General features: G+C 44.2%; 1 protein-coding gene across 1 annotated transcript in view; it reads right to left on the bottom strand.

Annotated features, from left to right (window-relative positions):
• The window catches only part of LOC124623026 (myrosinase 1-like), a 133,665-nt gene that overhangs the window by 72,387 nt on the left and 44,525 nt on the right, over positions 1-16,753 (bottom strand). Inside the window, exons 5-6 of the mRNA XM_047148817.1 lie at positions 15,680-15,869; positions 4,546-4,640 (exon numbers count right to left, since the gene is read on the bottom strand). Coding sequence (XP_047004773.1) covers positions 4,546-4,640; positions 15,680-15,869 — 285 coding nt within the window. The remainder of the gene's footprint in view (positions 1-4,545; positions 4,641-15,679; positions 15,870-16,753) is intronic.

Raw genomic sequence — 16,753 nt, 5'->3', positions numbered from 1 at the left:
TGTTCCATTTTTATTCATTTTTTATTTATTTATTTTTTAAAATCTTCTTCCGGGGGATTCCACAGCAAGCAGACTTCTCCTTCAGAGAGGGTGAAACACCCTGTAATTACAGTTGATGTCCCTCATCTGTCCGTCCTGTGTCATATCTTCAATCTCTTTTCACACCTGGTACATCCTAATGGTCTTGAGGGAGCGTAAACAACGACCCCAAGTAATTCACGAAGAGCGAACCATACGACACCTTGCGCCATAAAACCGTGTAGTTGCTCGTTAAATAGTGCAAAAAATCTAACAACTCTGTAACGCTCTCACTAAAATAGTATGACAACGGCATACCGTTAACCCATACCGTGCCGTTATGGCGAGTAGCAGGGTGGTTGGTGACGTCGGGTTGGATCAGTTTGGTGGTCTCTACGGACTGAGGCGTCCGTCGCAGCAACAATGACAACATACGACGTGTGAGGACCCAGCAGTCGGCAGCCGTATCACAAACGAAACGGTGCATGTCGACAGCAGCGCATCTGGGGCAGGGAGGGTCCTCGGCCAGACTCAAAGTGTATAAACGTTGTCGGATGGAGAATATTTCCGTCGTTATCAAATACTACAGCGCCCTCACCGCGGTGAGGAGGAAAGGTGAGTGTATGTTACTCCATACCCGCTTCCAGCCAACGGCCGGGTGTCAGCGTTCAATCACATTACCAGGCAGTGTCCGTTGAAAGTAGCGGTGGAAGTCCTTGGTTCTAGGAGCCCGCGAGGTCGGTAGGACATCCAACAGGTAACTCATGCCGACCAGATAGCTACGAATGTGACACAATGGTAGCGCGATATGTCCATTCCGGACCGAGATGCGTACTGGGGACCTTTCGCTGACTTGTGCTCTGCCGACTGAGCTATTCAAGCACGATTCGGGACCCGTGCTCACAACTTGACTTACGCCAATACCTCGTCTCCTACCTTCCAAACTTCACAGAAGCTCTCCTACGGTACTAGCGGAAATAAAGCTGTGAGTGTCGTATATCTTGCTTGGGTAGCTCAGTCGATAGAACACGTGCCCGCGAAAGGCAAAGGTCCGGAGTTCGAGTCTCGGTCTGGCACACAGTTTTCAGCTTCAAAGAAGTTTCATATCAGCGCATACTCTGATGCAGAGTGAAAATTTCATTCTGGAAACACCCTCCAGGCTGTGGCTAAGTCATGTGTCCGTAATATCCTTTCTTCCAGAAACGCTAGTCTTGCAAGTTTCTCAGGAGAGCTTCTGTGAAGTTTGGAAGGTAGGAACTAGGTACTGGCGGAAGTAAAGCTGTGAGGACGGGTCGTGAGTCGTGTTTGGGTAAGTCAGTCGGTATAACACTTCCCCGTGAAAGGCAGAGATCCCGAGTTTGAGTTTCGGTCCGGCATACTGTTTTAATCTGCCAGGACGTTTCACTATGTGGTCATTGGTTGGCAGTGAACAACTGTATCGTACGCTTTCGGACAAGATACCAACTTGAGCGCCACTATCCACTGCGTTCTGTATCTCGTGAGCTAAATGGGTGACCTGAGTTGCACAAGATCGTTATTTCCAGAATTTATGTTAAAGCCTACAGAGGAGATTCCAAACACATTATGATACGTGAGCATAGAAAGTGCTCCATAATAATATACGCCAACTTCAGCGACGGAAGTCTATAGTTATGTGCACTTTTCCGAGATGTACAGCGTTGGAGTGCTTGCCAGCTGAGACTTGACAATATTTCTGTTAGATTCACTTATCGGTCAAGCTTGTGACCATTCATACTATCTTTATTTTTATACGCTCGATCTCCCTTGTCAGTCTCGTTAGTCTGACTACCAGTCAAGCATGAGTTTTACACGTGCTTTATATACAGTTTTTCTGATGGGCATTGACAGAGAGAAATTTATTTTTCTCGAGTGAATTTACACAAAGTGACGCTAACACTGGGGGGGGGGGGGGGGGGGGGGGGGGGTGATACAAACTTATTTGGAAGACTGAATGGAGAAAACACAACAAGGTAACCTTACATGTTTCACCTCACGACTTCAAAGTTAATGAGACCAAACCACAAACTGAACGTCAAATCGGCAGCTCAAGTTGCGTACCAGAACAAGTAAGCAGCGAACTGCTCACAATATGGATCGCGCTTCCATGGATTGCATCATTTACATATCCTCAAAATCAGCAAAGCTGCACCCATCAGCACCAGACTGTGACCATCTCCCTCTTCAACTTTCTACGTTCAAAATTCTCTACATGCAGGGAACAATTCAATGGTGTTGCCAGATTGTCGGACGAAAATACCGCTTATTTAACGAAAGAACAGGGGAACGCAGTAGAAACTTCCCATTCTTGACATACAAAATGAACATTAACAAACACGACATTGGTACTAGCGTGGAGCAATATTTCCTCTATAGTTCGGCTTCATCGCGCCAAATGGCGAGGCGAAGCATTCGACTGGATACACCAAAATTTTTCGAGGAAAAGTAACTGACTTTGTAAGAACACCCCCCTCCCACCCCCCGCATTCGTACTAAACCTCCAGAAATGTCTCAGTTTAGCCGTGGATCCGTAGAGGATGGTGTAAGGGGCGTACAGTATAACTGGTAACGCTTTCCCATCCGAGTTTTGCGATAACTCAGTCTGCTCTTGAACTGACATGGTGAGACGCCGCTTAGGAATTCTTCCTATCTGCCATGTGAAGATGCTCTCGTAGTTTTCTGTCTCCTTCCAGAGCCGTAGCAGCGGCGTTGGATTCTGAAAGTACAATACTACAGTGTATGTTTTACGTAACGAAGAGGTAAGAAATTTTGTGAAAATAATTTATATACGGGATGCCATTATTGGGCGTTCATTTAAGAAACACCGCAAAATGAACTTGTTCACACTGATTATAGGCTAACTAATAACGGCACAAGAGCACGGTCTATTACATGACTAGCCGGCCGAAGTGGCCGTGCGGTTAAAGACGCTGCAGTCTGGAACCGCAAGACCGCTGCGGTCGCAGGTTCGAATCCTGCCTCGGGCATGGATGTTTGTGATGTCCTTAGGTTAGTTAGGTTTAACTAGTTCTAAGTTCTAGGGGACTAATGACCTCAGCAGTTGAGTCCCATAGTGCTCAGAGCCATTTGAACCATTTTTTATTACATGACTAGGTCGAAAGGCATCCTATCGAAGACTGCCGGCTATGGCACACAGTCTGGAACTCGAGCGTACAATCGGGATAGTTCGCATAAAATCGTACATCTTCGGTTATGCCAAAGTTATTCATTTATTTATTTATATCAACGTTTCAGGCACTCTGAAATTATTGAAATATAATACTTATGACCTGTAGACGCCTCTTAATGTCTGAGTGGCAAAAGGCAACTTTCATTAGCAAATATTTATTAATAACAATTACTTCATTCGCGCCAAAATAAACGTTCTTTCCTGCCGTTCGCTCCTTACTCTGTACGTAGTGCAGCGCTGATACATTCACTTCACATATGTGAAACAGCAAAATAAATAAATAAATAAAAGTAAAAAATTGCGCTCTTATCTGCAAATATGTTAACCGGAGATCTAGAAACGACGGAGAGGCTCCGTCCCCGCCGCAGCCGCAGTGGTCCACAACCCCACGACGACTGCTGCAGTCCACTCACCCGTCCGCCGCCCCACACCGAACCCAGGTTTACTGTGCGGTTCGGCCCCCTGTGGACCCCCCCCCCCCCCTTCCCCAGGGAACGTCTCACACTAGACGAGTGTAACCCCATGATTGCGTGGTAGAGTAATAGTGGTGCACGCGTACGTGGAGAACTTGTTTGCGCAGCAATCGCCGACATAGTGTAGCTGAGGTGGAATAAGGGAAACTAGCCCGCATTCGCCGAGACAGATGGAAAACCGTCTAAAAACCATCCACAGACTAGCTGGCTCACCGGACCTCGACCCAAGTCCGCCGGGCGTATTCGTGCCGGGGACCAGGCGCTCCTTCCCGCTCCGGAAAGCCGTGCGTTAGACCGCCCGGCTAACCAGGCGGGCAAAATAAGGGGTGGCTTACATCTTTCGCGCACACCCCTCAGACACAGCAGACGTTACTTCGGCGTTTATTAGATAACTTTCCATCCGGGATAGAGTGATGCCTTCTTCCTGTGATGAAATTTTAGACCTAGTTGTAAATTCGTCCAGATATCCCATAAGAATGAACTTCCTTTACACGGTGTTCATGTGGTACTGAATGAAACGCTTTTTGAAAGTGTAAAAACCCCCGAATAGATGTGATTTCCTCTTACTGTGCCACGTATGACATCATGTGGCATCAGCACGAATTTAGTTTCTGTGAGTGATGCTTAAACTACGTTGATTTGCATGGAGAAGGTTATTTTATTACAGGTAGTTCATAGTGTCTGAACTCGCCTCTCTTATGGAGTCTAAACCCTGAGAAACCACTCTCTGAATGATTAAAACAGAATCAGGTTGGAGCATTTCAAACTGGAGCTGGCAGTTTAGACGCTTGTCCCAGCCATCTCATTGCGTGAAAGTGCTGTGGAGGTGAGGCCCGTAGCAGTTACCTGAAACTGTAGCATCCGCTCGGAGGCAGCCTGGTCTTCCTCAGAGTCGCTCAAGGGCTCGTACCAGTCTGTGTTGAGCGTGATGCCGACAGTGCCTGCAACACAGAGTAACGTCTGCAGTCGGTTTACTCAGCCTGACAACAGGAACGTTTCAGGAATTTAATGTAAGACGTTACTCAATACCTCTTCAATATAAAGGAACAGGATTGCTGATATTGCTTGAAGCATCTGGTTTTCTGATTTGAACTGTAACCTTACGTGTGAGACCTTCCATCGATACCGGCCAACTTAGCATGGAATCCAGAGAAGAAGAAAAATTTCTTTAAAGTCAGTATCCCCATTAGACTGTTTTTTATTTGCAGTGTTACATTTACACAATCATGATTTTAAATCCGACAGTAGCCATCTTAGGCACTGCATAACATTAAAACACTTGGTAATGGCACTTTAAAGACGAAATCATGACCGTGTAAATGTAACACTGCAAATAAAATGGTTCAAATGGCTCTGAGCACTGTGGGACTTAACTTCTGAGGTCATCAATCCCCTAACTAACCTAAGGACAGCACACACATCCATGCCCGAGGCAGGATTCGAACCTGCGACCGCATCGGTCGCGCGGTTCCAGACTGTAGCGCCTAGAACCGCTCGGCCACTCCGGCCGGTACTGCAAATAAAAAACAGTCTAATGGCGATAACGACTTTAAAGAAATATATTATGACCGTGGCCCCACATTATGAAGAAAAATTTGATGCTATCGATGGATGTTAACAATTAGTTGGGTGGATTAAGTACGAAATGAAGTAATGAAAGGAATACGCTAAGAAAGAAGTCTACAGAAGATCTTTTCCAGAACAAATGGAACATCTCCTACAGCATCGAGGAGTAGTAGCTTCATACTGGATAGAGTGGTAGAGGTTAAAAATAGTAAGTACAGAGTGCAGACTATAACACTTTATCATACAATGAAGGCTTTCACGACAGGATGTTTCGGTTGCTTAGAATTCTTCAGGGTTGTATGGCCGTGGTCCATGGAACTCTTCAATCCGTGACGTTTCGTGCAAGGCTACGTTGGACATCTTCGGAGGTGCTCTTGATTGTGCTGATCTTATCGACTGACGAGTCGGACGTCGAAGAACGGCCTAAATACCGTGGAAAGTGGGCGTGGTCTGGATTTCACGTGATAGCAGAGATAAACCTTGTCAAAGATAAATTTTTTTAACTATCGATCATAGTAAGTCAAAGATAAAACATTCTCATCGATTCTGTAGCGCCACAGTCAATATATCACTGAGTTTCATGGCTTCTTCTTCTCCACGGTGTTTAGGCCACTCCTCAACGTCCGATTCGTCACTCGACAAGACTCAGCACAATCAGGAGCACCTCCGAAGATGTCCAAAGTAGCCTTGGACGAAACGTCAGGGATTGAAGAGTTCCATTGACCACGTACATACAACACGGAAAAATTCTCAGCAGCTATAACACTTTAATACAGATGTACTACCTATTTTTTTTTTATAATGTAAATTATATTTTTTTGTAAATTTTAATCTGTTATCTGGAGCTGAAAATGGAATATGTTTCGTAGCTAATGCAAATATCACACTGGGTCAGTAGCGACATGAAACTAATAGTAAAAGGGAAATTCTGTACCGTTTGTCAAAACGTAAAGAAAAACGCTAGCGCCGTCTCTGGACGCTGCTGTGTGGTGTCAAAGAGAGTGCGCGGCACTCCAGTGCTATTTTTTAAACAATAATTGTGTGGACGAATGAGTTGCGTACTGAATGGAAAGTTAGGTCCATGTGAGACCAAATTGTTAATTACGAGGTATAACGGACGTGACAGGTGTGGGTAGATGTATAAGGCTCCAGGAACATCAACAACATGCCCCACAACTGGTCATTGCTAATCAGTGTGCCCTTAATACACTCTAAGGGGGAAAAAAGAAAAGAAAAAGCACACCGCAAAGGAATATACTAATGGAACGTAATTCGATAGACGTGACATCTATGTACAGACAAAGAAATGATTACGATTTCAGAAAAACTGGATGATTTATTCAAGAGACAGCGGTTCACAAATCGAGCAAAGTCAATAATGTATTGGTCCATCTCAGACCCTTATGCAAGCAGTTATTCGGCTTGACGTTGATTGACGGAGTTTTTGGATGTCCTGAAGAATATCGTGCCAAATTCTGTCCAATTGGCGAGTTACATCGTCAAAACCCTAGCTGGTTGGACAGACCTACCCGTAATGCTCTAAACGTTATCAATTGGGGAGAGGTCCGGCGATCTTGCTGGCCAAGGTAGGATGTGGAAAGCTCTAAGGCAGGTAGTAGAAACTGTCGCCGTGCATGGGCGGACATTATCTTGCTCAAATGTAATTTAAGAATGGGTTGGCACGAAAGGCTACAAAACGTGGCGTTGAATATCGTCGACGTACCGGTGTGCTAAAGGGTGCAGTGGATGACAACCAAAGGAGTCCTGCTACTAAATGAAACGAAATCCCAGACCATCACTCCTGGTGACAGGTTGTATGGCGGGTGACAGTCAGGTTGGTATTCCAACGCTGTCTGGTGCGTCTCCAGTCCCTTCTTCACTGGTCATCGGGGCCTGGAATCTCATTAACTGGAGTAGATTCTCCACAGTGATGAGCCCCGATTCGACTGAACTGCAACGACCAGGAAAGACGTGTCCGGAGACGCTCCAGAGAGCAGTGGGTTACCAACCTGTCACCCGCCCTAGGGACTGATGGCTCTGGAGTGCCATTTCATTTCATAGCTTTTGGTTGTCAGCCCCGGCAACCTTGTTGCACAGTGGTATGTCGACCATATTCTACGCCCCGTTTCGTTGCTCTACATGGCAAGCTATCCTGGGCTCACATTTCAGCAAGATAATGTCCACCCGCACCCCCCCACTGTCTGCCATCGTGCTTGCCAAACTCTATCTTGGCCAGCAAGGTCGCCGGATCTCTCCCCAATTAAGAATGTTTGAAGCATTATCGGCAAGGCCCTCTTATCATCTCGAGATTTTGACTAGCTAATGTGCCAATTGGACAGAATTTGGCACAATACCCTCAGGAGCACATCCAACAACTCTGTCAATCAATGCCAAGACTAATAACTCCTTGCATAAGGGCCAGATCTGGATCAACGCGTTATGGACTTGCTCAATTTGTGAAGCTTTTTCTCTTGAATAAATCATCACATTTTTCTGAAATTGTAAGCGTTTGTATATTCATACATTTACGTCACACATTCCGATTTTCGCCTGATTCGAATAATTCCTTCGTGGTGCGTCTTTTTCTTTTCGTAGAGTGTGTATGGAGTAATAGGAGCATTGTCGCAGACACCTAGGGCATCGCTGTAACATTTGCGAAGAACTGTGAGACTGTTCATTTTCATCCAGAATAGAAATAATGTGAGGCATATCCGGTAACTTTGAGTGAACTTTTATAAATATTAACCGTTGTTTGTTAGAACTTCAGCTCCCTGATCTAATTAAAAAGCGTAATACTGCCAGTTTTGATTTCTTGTTGAAATTCTGACTGATCATTAATAATCTACATCTACATCTACTTATATACTCCGCTAGCCACCAAGCTGTGTGTGGCGGAGGGCACTATTCGCGTCAAAGTCATATTCCCCCACCCCCACTCTGTTCCACTCGCGGATCGCGCGAGGGAAAAACGACTGTCTGAACGCCTCAGTACGAGTTTTAATTTCCCTTATCTTTGAATGGTGATCACTGAGCGATTTTAAAGTTGATGGTAATAATATATGCTCTACATCCTCGGTGAAGATCGGATTTCGGAATTTAGTCAGCAGCCCCTTCTGTTTAGCGCGTCGTCTATCTGCAAGTGTATCCCACTTCAAACTTTCTATGAGATTTGTAACGATCTCGCGCTGGCTAAATGTACCAGTCACGAATCTTGCCTACCAAAAAAAGGAGAGAACCCAGAAGATATGGCCGGATGTCAATGTAATGCGTCGGGAAGTTGTATATTCTGTTCCGTAATAACCAGAGACGACGTACGCTTTTACAATGTAATAGAACTTACATTGAAGTAAATTTCCTTTAATTATTACTGAAAAATTAAGGTTCAAATTCAAGATATAGAAAATTTTTACAGTTTTATTTCTTGTTGTTTATCCGAGTGTTACTTTGTGCTGCCTTAACTGGTTCATATTCAGCAGTTTAATTATTCTTCATTCAGGCGAGTAATTTCCTAGGTATTATAGATATTTCAGTGAGCCTCATTTGTAAAGTTCATGAGTCCTGTGCATGTAAGTAAACGTCAGCGTGAGGTTACGTAATTCCCGTTATCGCAGAGAGTTGTTACTTGTTATTCATTTCAGTAATGAGCATTTACTTATTATTCAAAATTATTACTTTTGATTTCTTAATAATTTTAAAACAATGGCTAAAATTTTCAAGCTGTTATTTTGTGCTTTTTATGGTGGTTACGTCCATGAGAACATTCTGTATCCAGACATCTATTTAGACAAATACGTGAAACTTCCTGGCAGATTAAAACTCTGTGCCGGACCGAGATCCGAACTCAGGACCTTTGCCTTTCGCGGGCAAGTGCTCTACCAACTGAGCTATCGAAGCACGACTCACGACCTGTCCTCACAGCTTTAATTCCGCCAGTACCTCGTCTCCTACCTTCCACTTGCCTGCGAAAGGCAAGGGTCCCGAGTTCGAGTCTCGGTTCGGCACACAGTTTTAATCTGCCAGGAAGTTTCACAGATGTCATGTGACGTCCGCGACGACCAAAACACAACGATTAAAAAAAAAAAATGTTGGTAGAGCACTTGCCCGCAAAAGGCAAAGGTGCCGAGTTCGAGTCTCGGTCTGGCACACAGTTTTAATCTGCCAGGAAGTTTCATATCAGCGCACACTCCGCTGCAGAGTGAAAATCTCATTCTAGACAAATACGTAAATGTTAATGCTCTCAATATGGATTAGGCAACAACAGGTGATCTTCAATTGGATTGATAGATATTAAATTGTTTTACAAATAATTTCATTTGATTTTGCTAGGGGTTATTCAAAATTTCGTGGTACCCCCTTTCGTTTCGTACTTTACCGTGTATGGCAGCAATGTTTTACATGCGTTATTCAAAATTCCCGCCCATGAACCATGGACCTTGCCTCTTGGTGCGGAGGCTTGCGTGCCTCAGCGATACAGATGGCCGTACCGTAGGTGCAACCACAACGGAGGGGTGTCTGTTGAGAGACCAGACAAACGTGTGGTTCCTGAAGAGGGGCAGCAGCCTTTTCAATAGCTGCAGAGGCAACAGTATGGATGATTGACTGATCTGGCCTTGTAACACTAAACAAAACGGCCTAGCTGTGCTGGTACAGCGAACGGCTGAAAGCAAGGGCAAACTACAGCCGTAATTTTTCCCGAGGGCATGCAGCTTTACTGTATGGTTAAATGATGATAGCGTCCTCTTGGGTAAAATATTCCGGAGGTAAAACAGTCTCCCATTCGGATCTCCGGGCGGGGACGTCATTAGCAGAAGAAAGAAAACCGACGTTCTACGGATCAGAGCGTGGAATGTCAGATCCCTTAATCGCACAGGCAGGTTAGAAAATTTAAAAAGAGAAATGGATAGGTTAAAGTTAGATATAGTGGAAATTAGTGAAGTTCGGCGGCAGGAGGAACAAAACTTTTGGTCAGGTCAATACAGGGTTATAATTACAAAATCAAATAGGAGTAATGCAGGAGTAGGTTTAATAATGAATAAAAAATAGGAGTACGGGTAAGTTACTATAAACAGCATAGTGAACGCCCACGCCTATTACAGTAGTACAAGTTTATATGCCTACTAGCTCTGCAGATGAAGAAATTGATGAAATGTATGATGAGATAAAAGAAATTATTCAGGTAGTGAAGGGAGACAAAAATTTAATAGTCATGGGTGACTGGAATTCGAGAGTAGGAAAAGGGAGAGAAGGAAACATAGTAGGTGAATATGGATTGGGGCTAAGAAATGAAAGAGGAAGCCGTCTGGTAGAATTTTGCACAGAGCATAACTTAATCATAACTAACACTTGGTTTAAGAATCATAAAAGAAGGTTGTATACATGGAAGAATCCCGGAGATACTAAAAGGTATCAGATAGATTATATAATGGTAAGACAGAGATTTAGGATCCAGGTTTTAAATTGTAAGACATTTCCAGGGGCAGATGTGGACTCTGACCACAATCTGTTGGTTATGAGCTGTAGATTAAAACTGAAGAACCTGAAAATGGTGGGAATTTAAGGAGATGGGATCTGGATAAACTGAAAGAACCAGAGGATGTACAGAGTTTCAGGGAGAGCATAAGGGAACAACTGACAGGAATGGGGGAAAGAAGTACAATAGAAGAAGAATGGGTAGCTCTGAGGGATGAAGTAGTGAAGGCAGCAGAGGATCAAGTAGGTAAAAAGACGAGGGCTAGTAGAAATCCTTGGGTAACAGAAGAAATATTGAATTTAATTGATGAAAGGAGAAAATATAAAAAATGAAGCAGGCAAAAGGGAATACAAACCTCTCAAAAATGAGATCGACAGGAAGTGCAAAATGGCTAAGCAGAGATGGCTAGAGGACAAATGTAAGGATGTAGAGGCTTATCTCACTAGGGGTAAGATAGATACTGTCTAAAGGAAAATTAAAGAGACCTTTGGAGAAAAGAGAACCACTTGTATGAATATCAAGAGCTCAGATGGAAACCCAGTTCTAAGCAAAGAAGGGAAAGCAGAAAGGTGGAAGGAGTATATAGAGGGTCTATACAAGGGCGATGCACTCGAGGACAATATTATGGAAATGGAAGAGGATGTAGATGATGATGAAATGGGAGATACGATACTGCGTGAAGAGTTTGACAGAGCACTGAAAGACCTAAGTCGAAACAAGGCCCCGGGAGTAGACAACATTCCATTAGAACTACTGACGGCCTTGGGAGAGCCAGTTCTGACAAAACTCTACCATCTGGTGGGCAAGATATATGAGACAGGCGAAATACCCTCACACTTCAAGAAGAATATAATAATTCCAAACCCAAAGAAAGCAGGTGCTAACAGACGTGAAAATTGCCGAAGTATCAGTGTAATAAGTCACAGCTGTAAAATACTAACACGAATTCTTTACAGACGAATGGAAAAGCTGGTAGCAGCCGACCTCGGAAAAGATCAGTTTGGATTCCGTATAAATATTGGAACACGTAAGGCAATACTGACCTTACGACTTATCTTAAAAGAAAGATTAAGGAAAGGCAAACCTACTTTTCTAGCATTTGTAGACTTACAGAAAGCTTTTGACAATGTTGACTGGAGTACTCTCTTTCAAATTCTGAAGGTGGCAGGGATAAAATACAGGGAGCGAAAGGCTTTTTACAATTTTTACGGAAAGCAGATGGCGGTTATAAGAGCCGAGGGACATGAAAGGGAACCAATGGTTGGGAAGGGAGTGAGACAGGGTTGTAGCCTCTCCCCGATGTTATTCAATCTGTATATTCAGCAAGCAGTAAAGGAAACAAAAGAAAAATTCGGAGTAGGTATTAAAATCCATGGAGAAGAAATAAAAACTTTGAGGTTCGCCGATGACATTGTAATTCTGTCAGAGACAGCAAAGGACTTGGAAGAGCAGTTGAACGGAATGGACAGTGTCTTGAAAGGAGGATATAAGATGAACATCAACAAAAGCAAAACGAGGATAATGGAATGTAATCGAGTTAACTCGGGTGATGCTGAGGGAATTAAATTGGGAAATGAAACACTTAAAGTAGTAAAGGAGTTTTGCTATTTGGGGAGCAAAATAACTGATGATGGTCGAAGTAGAGAGGATATTAATTGTAGACTGGCAATGGCAAGGAAAGCATTTCTGAAGAAGAGAAATTTGTTAACCTCGAGTATAGATTTAAGTGTCAGGAAGTCGTTTCTGAAAGTATTTGTGTGGAGTGTAGCCATGTATGGAAGTGAAACATGGACGATAAATAGTTTGGACAAGAAGAGAATAAAAGCTTTCGAAATGTGGTGGTACAGGAGAATGCTGAAGATTAGATGGGTAGATCACATAACTAATGAAGCATTGAATAGAATTGGGGAGAAGAGGAGTTTGTGGCACAACTAATGAAGTATTGAATAGAATTGGGGGAAGAGGAGTTTGTGGCACAACTTGACTAGAAAAGAGGATCGGTTGATTGGACATGTTCTGAGGCATCAAGGGTTCACCGATTTAGTGTTGGAGGGCAGTGTGGAGGGTAAAAATCGTAGAGGGAGACCAAGAGATGAATACACTAAGAAGATTCAGAAGGATGTAGGTTGCAGTAGGTACTGGGAGATGAAGTTTGCACAAGATATAGTTGCATGGAGTGCTGCATCAAACCAGTCTCAGGACTGAAGACCACAACAATAACAACAACAACAATATTGCCTGTACGTTAACAGGGATACGCAGCAGTTTGGATAGTTCTACTGATGAAGAATTGGCCGCTGCAACTCGTGGGTTCAATTAATGCAATGGAAATGATCCAGGATGAAGCTGTGCTGGGATATTCCCATAGTTAGGCAACCACGTCAAGCACTCTTGCGTCTGTACGTATGAGTCTTAGCTGAGTTTTGGTGATTGCATATGACTACAGGCTTTTTCGCTGTCGCGAATGTATTTCCACAGAAACAAAGGTATCTGCTTGTGAAAATTGGAGATGGATGGAGAGAAAGGAAAGTAACTATTGATGTCATCTGCATCGGGACTTTATGTAGAATTAGCGGCGACGAGTGAAAATGTGTGCCGGCCGGTCTGCTTACTAGGCATTTGCGTTAACCACTGCGCCATCCGGACACAGAGTTTATCGCAAATGCAATTTTAGATTCCCGCCTGAGGTTGAATGATGTTGTGCATCCGCACTAAAGACTGTGATTCATTGCCCGTCGAGGCGAATCAGTCATATAATTCCTTCAATTTACCTAATCAGTTTGCATAATCAGTTACATAATTGATTCGCCTCGATGGGCAATGAATCTACAACCTTCAATGCGGATTCACAATGTCGTTCAGCCTCCAGCAGGAATCTACGAGGATCACTCCAAAAGAAATGCACTTTTTTTTTTGTAAATTCAGTTTTCATTCTGCATGTGTGAAAGTCTTACAGTGTGTAGATACATCCTTCCTGCTTGTTTTCTACCTGTTCCCATGAGTGGTGCCGTCACAGCATATCCTCAACATGGCTGCTACACTTGACGTTCGTCCGAAGCAACGTGCTGTCATAGAATTCCTGGGGTGTGGAAATGAGACAGTGGGAAACATACACAAGAGGTCGAAAAAGGTGTATGGAGATGCTCCTGTCGATCGCAGTACACTTAGTCGGTGGGCAAGCAGGTTACGTGACGAAAGCGGGCACGGCAATATTGAGGATTGTCCTCGCAGCGGCAGGCCTCGTACTGCACACACTCCAGACAATATGGAGAGAATTAACAAATTGGTGACTGCTGACAGACGCATCACAGTGAACGAATTGTCACGCTAGGTTGGGATAGGGAAAGGAAGTGTTTGCAGAATACTGAAAGTGTTGGCGTTAAAAAAGGTTTGTGCCTGGTGGGTTCCCAGGATGTTGACAGTGGCTCACAAAGAAACAAGAAAACCGGTATGCAGCGGACTTTTGGAACGGTACGAGAATGGTGGAGATGAATTTCTTGGAAGAACTGTGACAGGTGATGAAACATGGCTCCATCATTTTTCACCAGAGACGAAGAGGCAATCAATGGAGTGGCATCACGCAAATTCACCCAAGAAAAAAAATTTAAAACCACACCTGCTGCTGCAAAAGTTATGGCTACGGTGTTTTTCGATTCCGAAGGACTCTTGCTTGTGGACATCATGCCAAGTCGAACTACCATAAATTCTGATGCACATGTCACGACACTGAAGAAACTTCAAGCTCGACTGAGTCGTGTTCGACCACATCGGCAAAAGCAGGATGTTTTGTTGTTGCACGACAATGCACGGCCATATGGCAGTCAAAAAACCATAACCATGAAAGCGATCACAAAACTCGGATAGACAACACTAAAACACCCGCCCTACAGTGCTGACCTGGCTCCATGTGACTATCATCTCTTTGGGAAACTGAAAGACTCTCTTCGTGGAACAAGGTTTGAAGATGATGACTCCCTTGTGCACGCTGCCAAACAGTGGCTCCAACAGGTTGGTCCAGAATTTTTAACGTGCGGGTATACATGCGCTGGTTACAAGATGGCGTAAGGTAGTTGAGAGGGATGTAAACTATGTGGAGAAATGAAAATATTGTTCCTAAAGGATGTATCTACACACTGTAAGACTTTCAAACATGTAGAATAAAAGACGGATTTTTTTAAAAAATAGTGTGTATTTCTTTTGGACTGACCCTCGTAAAATTAGTGAGCATGGATCACACGGACGGGACTGCAGATAGGTGGCATTTGGTGGCAGTTTGGGTCGGCCAGGGAGCGTGCCTACATAGACCGTGCATTTGCGATAAACACTGTATCCAGATGGCGCAGTGATAAAAGCAACTGCCTAGTAATCAGGAGATCCCGCTTTCGTGTCCTGGTCCGGCACATATTTTCACTCGTCACCGCCGATTTAGCATAAAGTCCCAATGCAGCTGATATCACCAATACCTTCCCTTTTTTCTCTTCCACCTTTAATTTACAGAATATGTTTCAGAGCTACGGATTCCACAGACGCCACAAGTTCATATAAAGATAACTGAAGTAACAAATCATTATTAGCCTATAACGAATCACATGAGACAACAGAACCTTTGTACCAAATTACTCAGAAAATAATCGTTACCAATTTCCGAAATTTTGTCGGTGGGGATCAGACTGACCGTACGTAAGCAGCTGGACACTAGCAGAAAATAATGTATTATAATTATTTTGTTAATCTGGCGTTACGGTTTAAAATTATTGTAAGATATAATCTGCTGCTCCATACAGCACAACATTACGCTATGGAAGTAAAGGTCCCCTTCAGGATGAAATAAGTGTGTGTGTTTTGGGGGGGGGGGGGGGGGGGGGGGGAGGCGAGGGGGGGCCGTGAGTGAAGCTCGCTTTAGTGACACACCGAGGTGAACTCAGAAGTGAAACAGACACTCACCGTTCTGTGTGGCTCGGTACTGCTCGTCGTACAGTCTGTAGACAAGAGCATGGGCTCTGAGGATAGTGTGACCCGTCAGGTAGTTTCCGATCCCGGAAGCGTTCTGGTTGGGTGCCGGGCCCTCCCCTATGCCACAGCTGTAGCCCCAAGCGATCACTGGCGGCTCGTTAAATGTGGTCCACCACTTCACCTGTAAGAAAAAACTGTGCTTCCATAAATGTAATCTATCTCGTCGCTGCAGTGCAGAACTCATCACCATGAATGTTATATACATCTTCATCTACGAGGAGCATTCAGTAAGTAATACAACACATTTCTTTTCTCTGTCAATTTCAGTCAAAAAAATGAGGAAGGTGTTGTGTAATATTCTCGCTTCAAGGCTTATAGTTCCGATAGCCTAGGTGGCGGCTCTATACGTTGCATTCAAAATGCCGCCTGTAACGGAGGTGCGTTCCGAGCAGAGACCTGTCATTGAGCTTCTTTTGGCGGAAACTGAGAGCATCACAGATATTCACAGGCGCTTGCAGTATGGCAACGGAGACCTGGCAGTGAACAACAGCACAATGCCAGAATGAGATTTTCACTCTGCAGCGGAGTGTGCGATGATATGAAACTTCCTGGCAGATTAAAACTGTGTGCCGGACCGAGGCTCGAACTCGGGACCTTTGCCTTTCGCCGGCAAGTGCTCTGCCAACTGAGCTACCCAAGCACGACTCACGCCTCTTCCTCACAGCTTTACTTCCGCCAGTACCTCGTCTCCTACCTTCCAAATTTTACAGAAGCACTCCTGCTAACATTGCAAGGTTGCTGCTTGTAGTACGCTGCGTCAATCACATGGCACGTGGTCAGAGGAAATTTCATCCGTCAGCACCGTCTACTGTGGGCATGATGCATTTCGGACACATGTTCATAAGACCTTTTTTCCTCCATTTCCAGTCAGGAATCCGCCCCTGCAATTTGTCGGTTTTATTAAAGTTCACCCTGTATTACATTAATAAGGAAGTCCCAAAATGTGATACAAACACGAAGCCGGCCGGTGTGGCCGTGCGGTCTGGGAGCTTCAGTCTGGAACCG

Source organism: Schistocerca americana, chromosome 7, assembly GCF_021461395.2.
Source record: "Schistocerca americana isolate TAMUIC-IGC-003095 chromosome 7, iqSchAmer2.1, whole genome shotgun sequence".
NCBI lineage: Eukaryota > Metazoa > Arthropoda > Insecta > Orthoptera > Acrididae > Schistocerca > Schistocerca americana.
The sequence above is the reverse complement of the archived record's forward strand: the minus strand, read 5'-3'. Positions and strand labels throughout refer to the sequence as shown.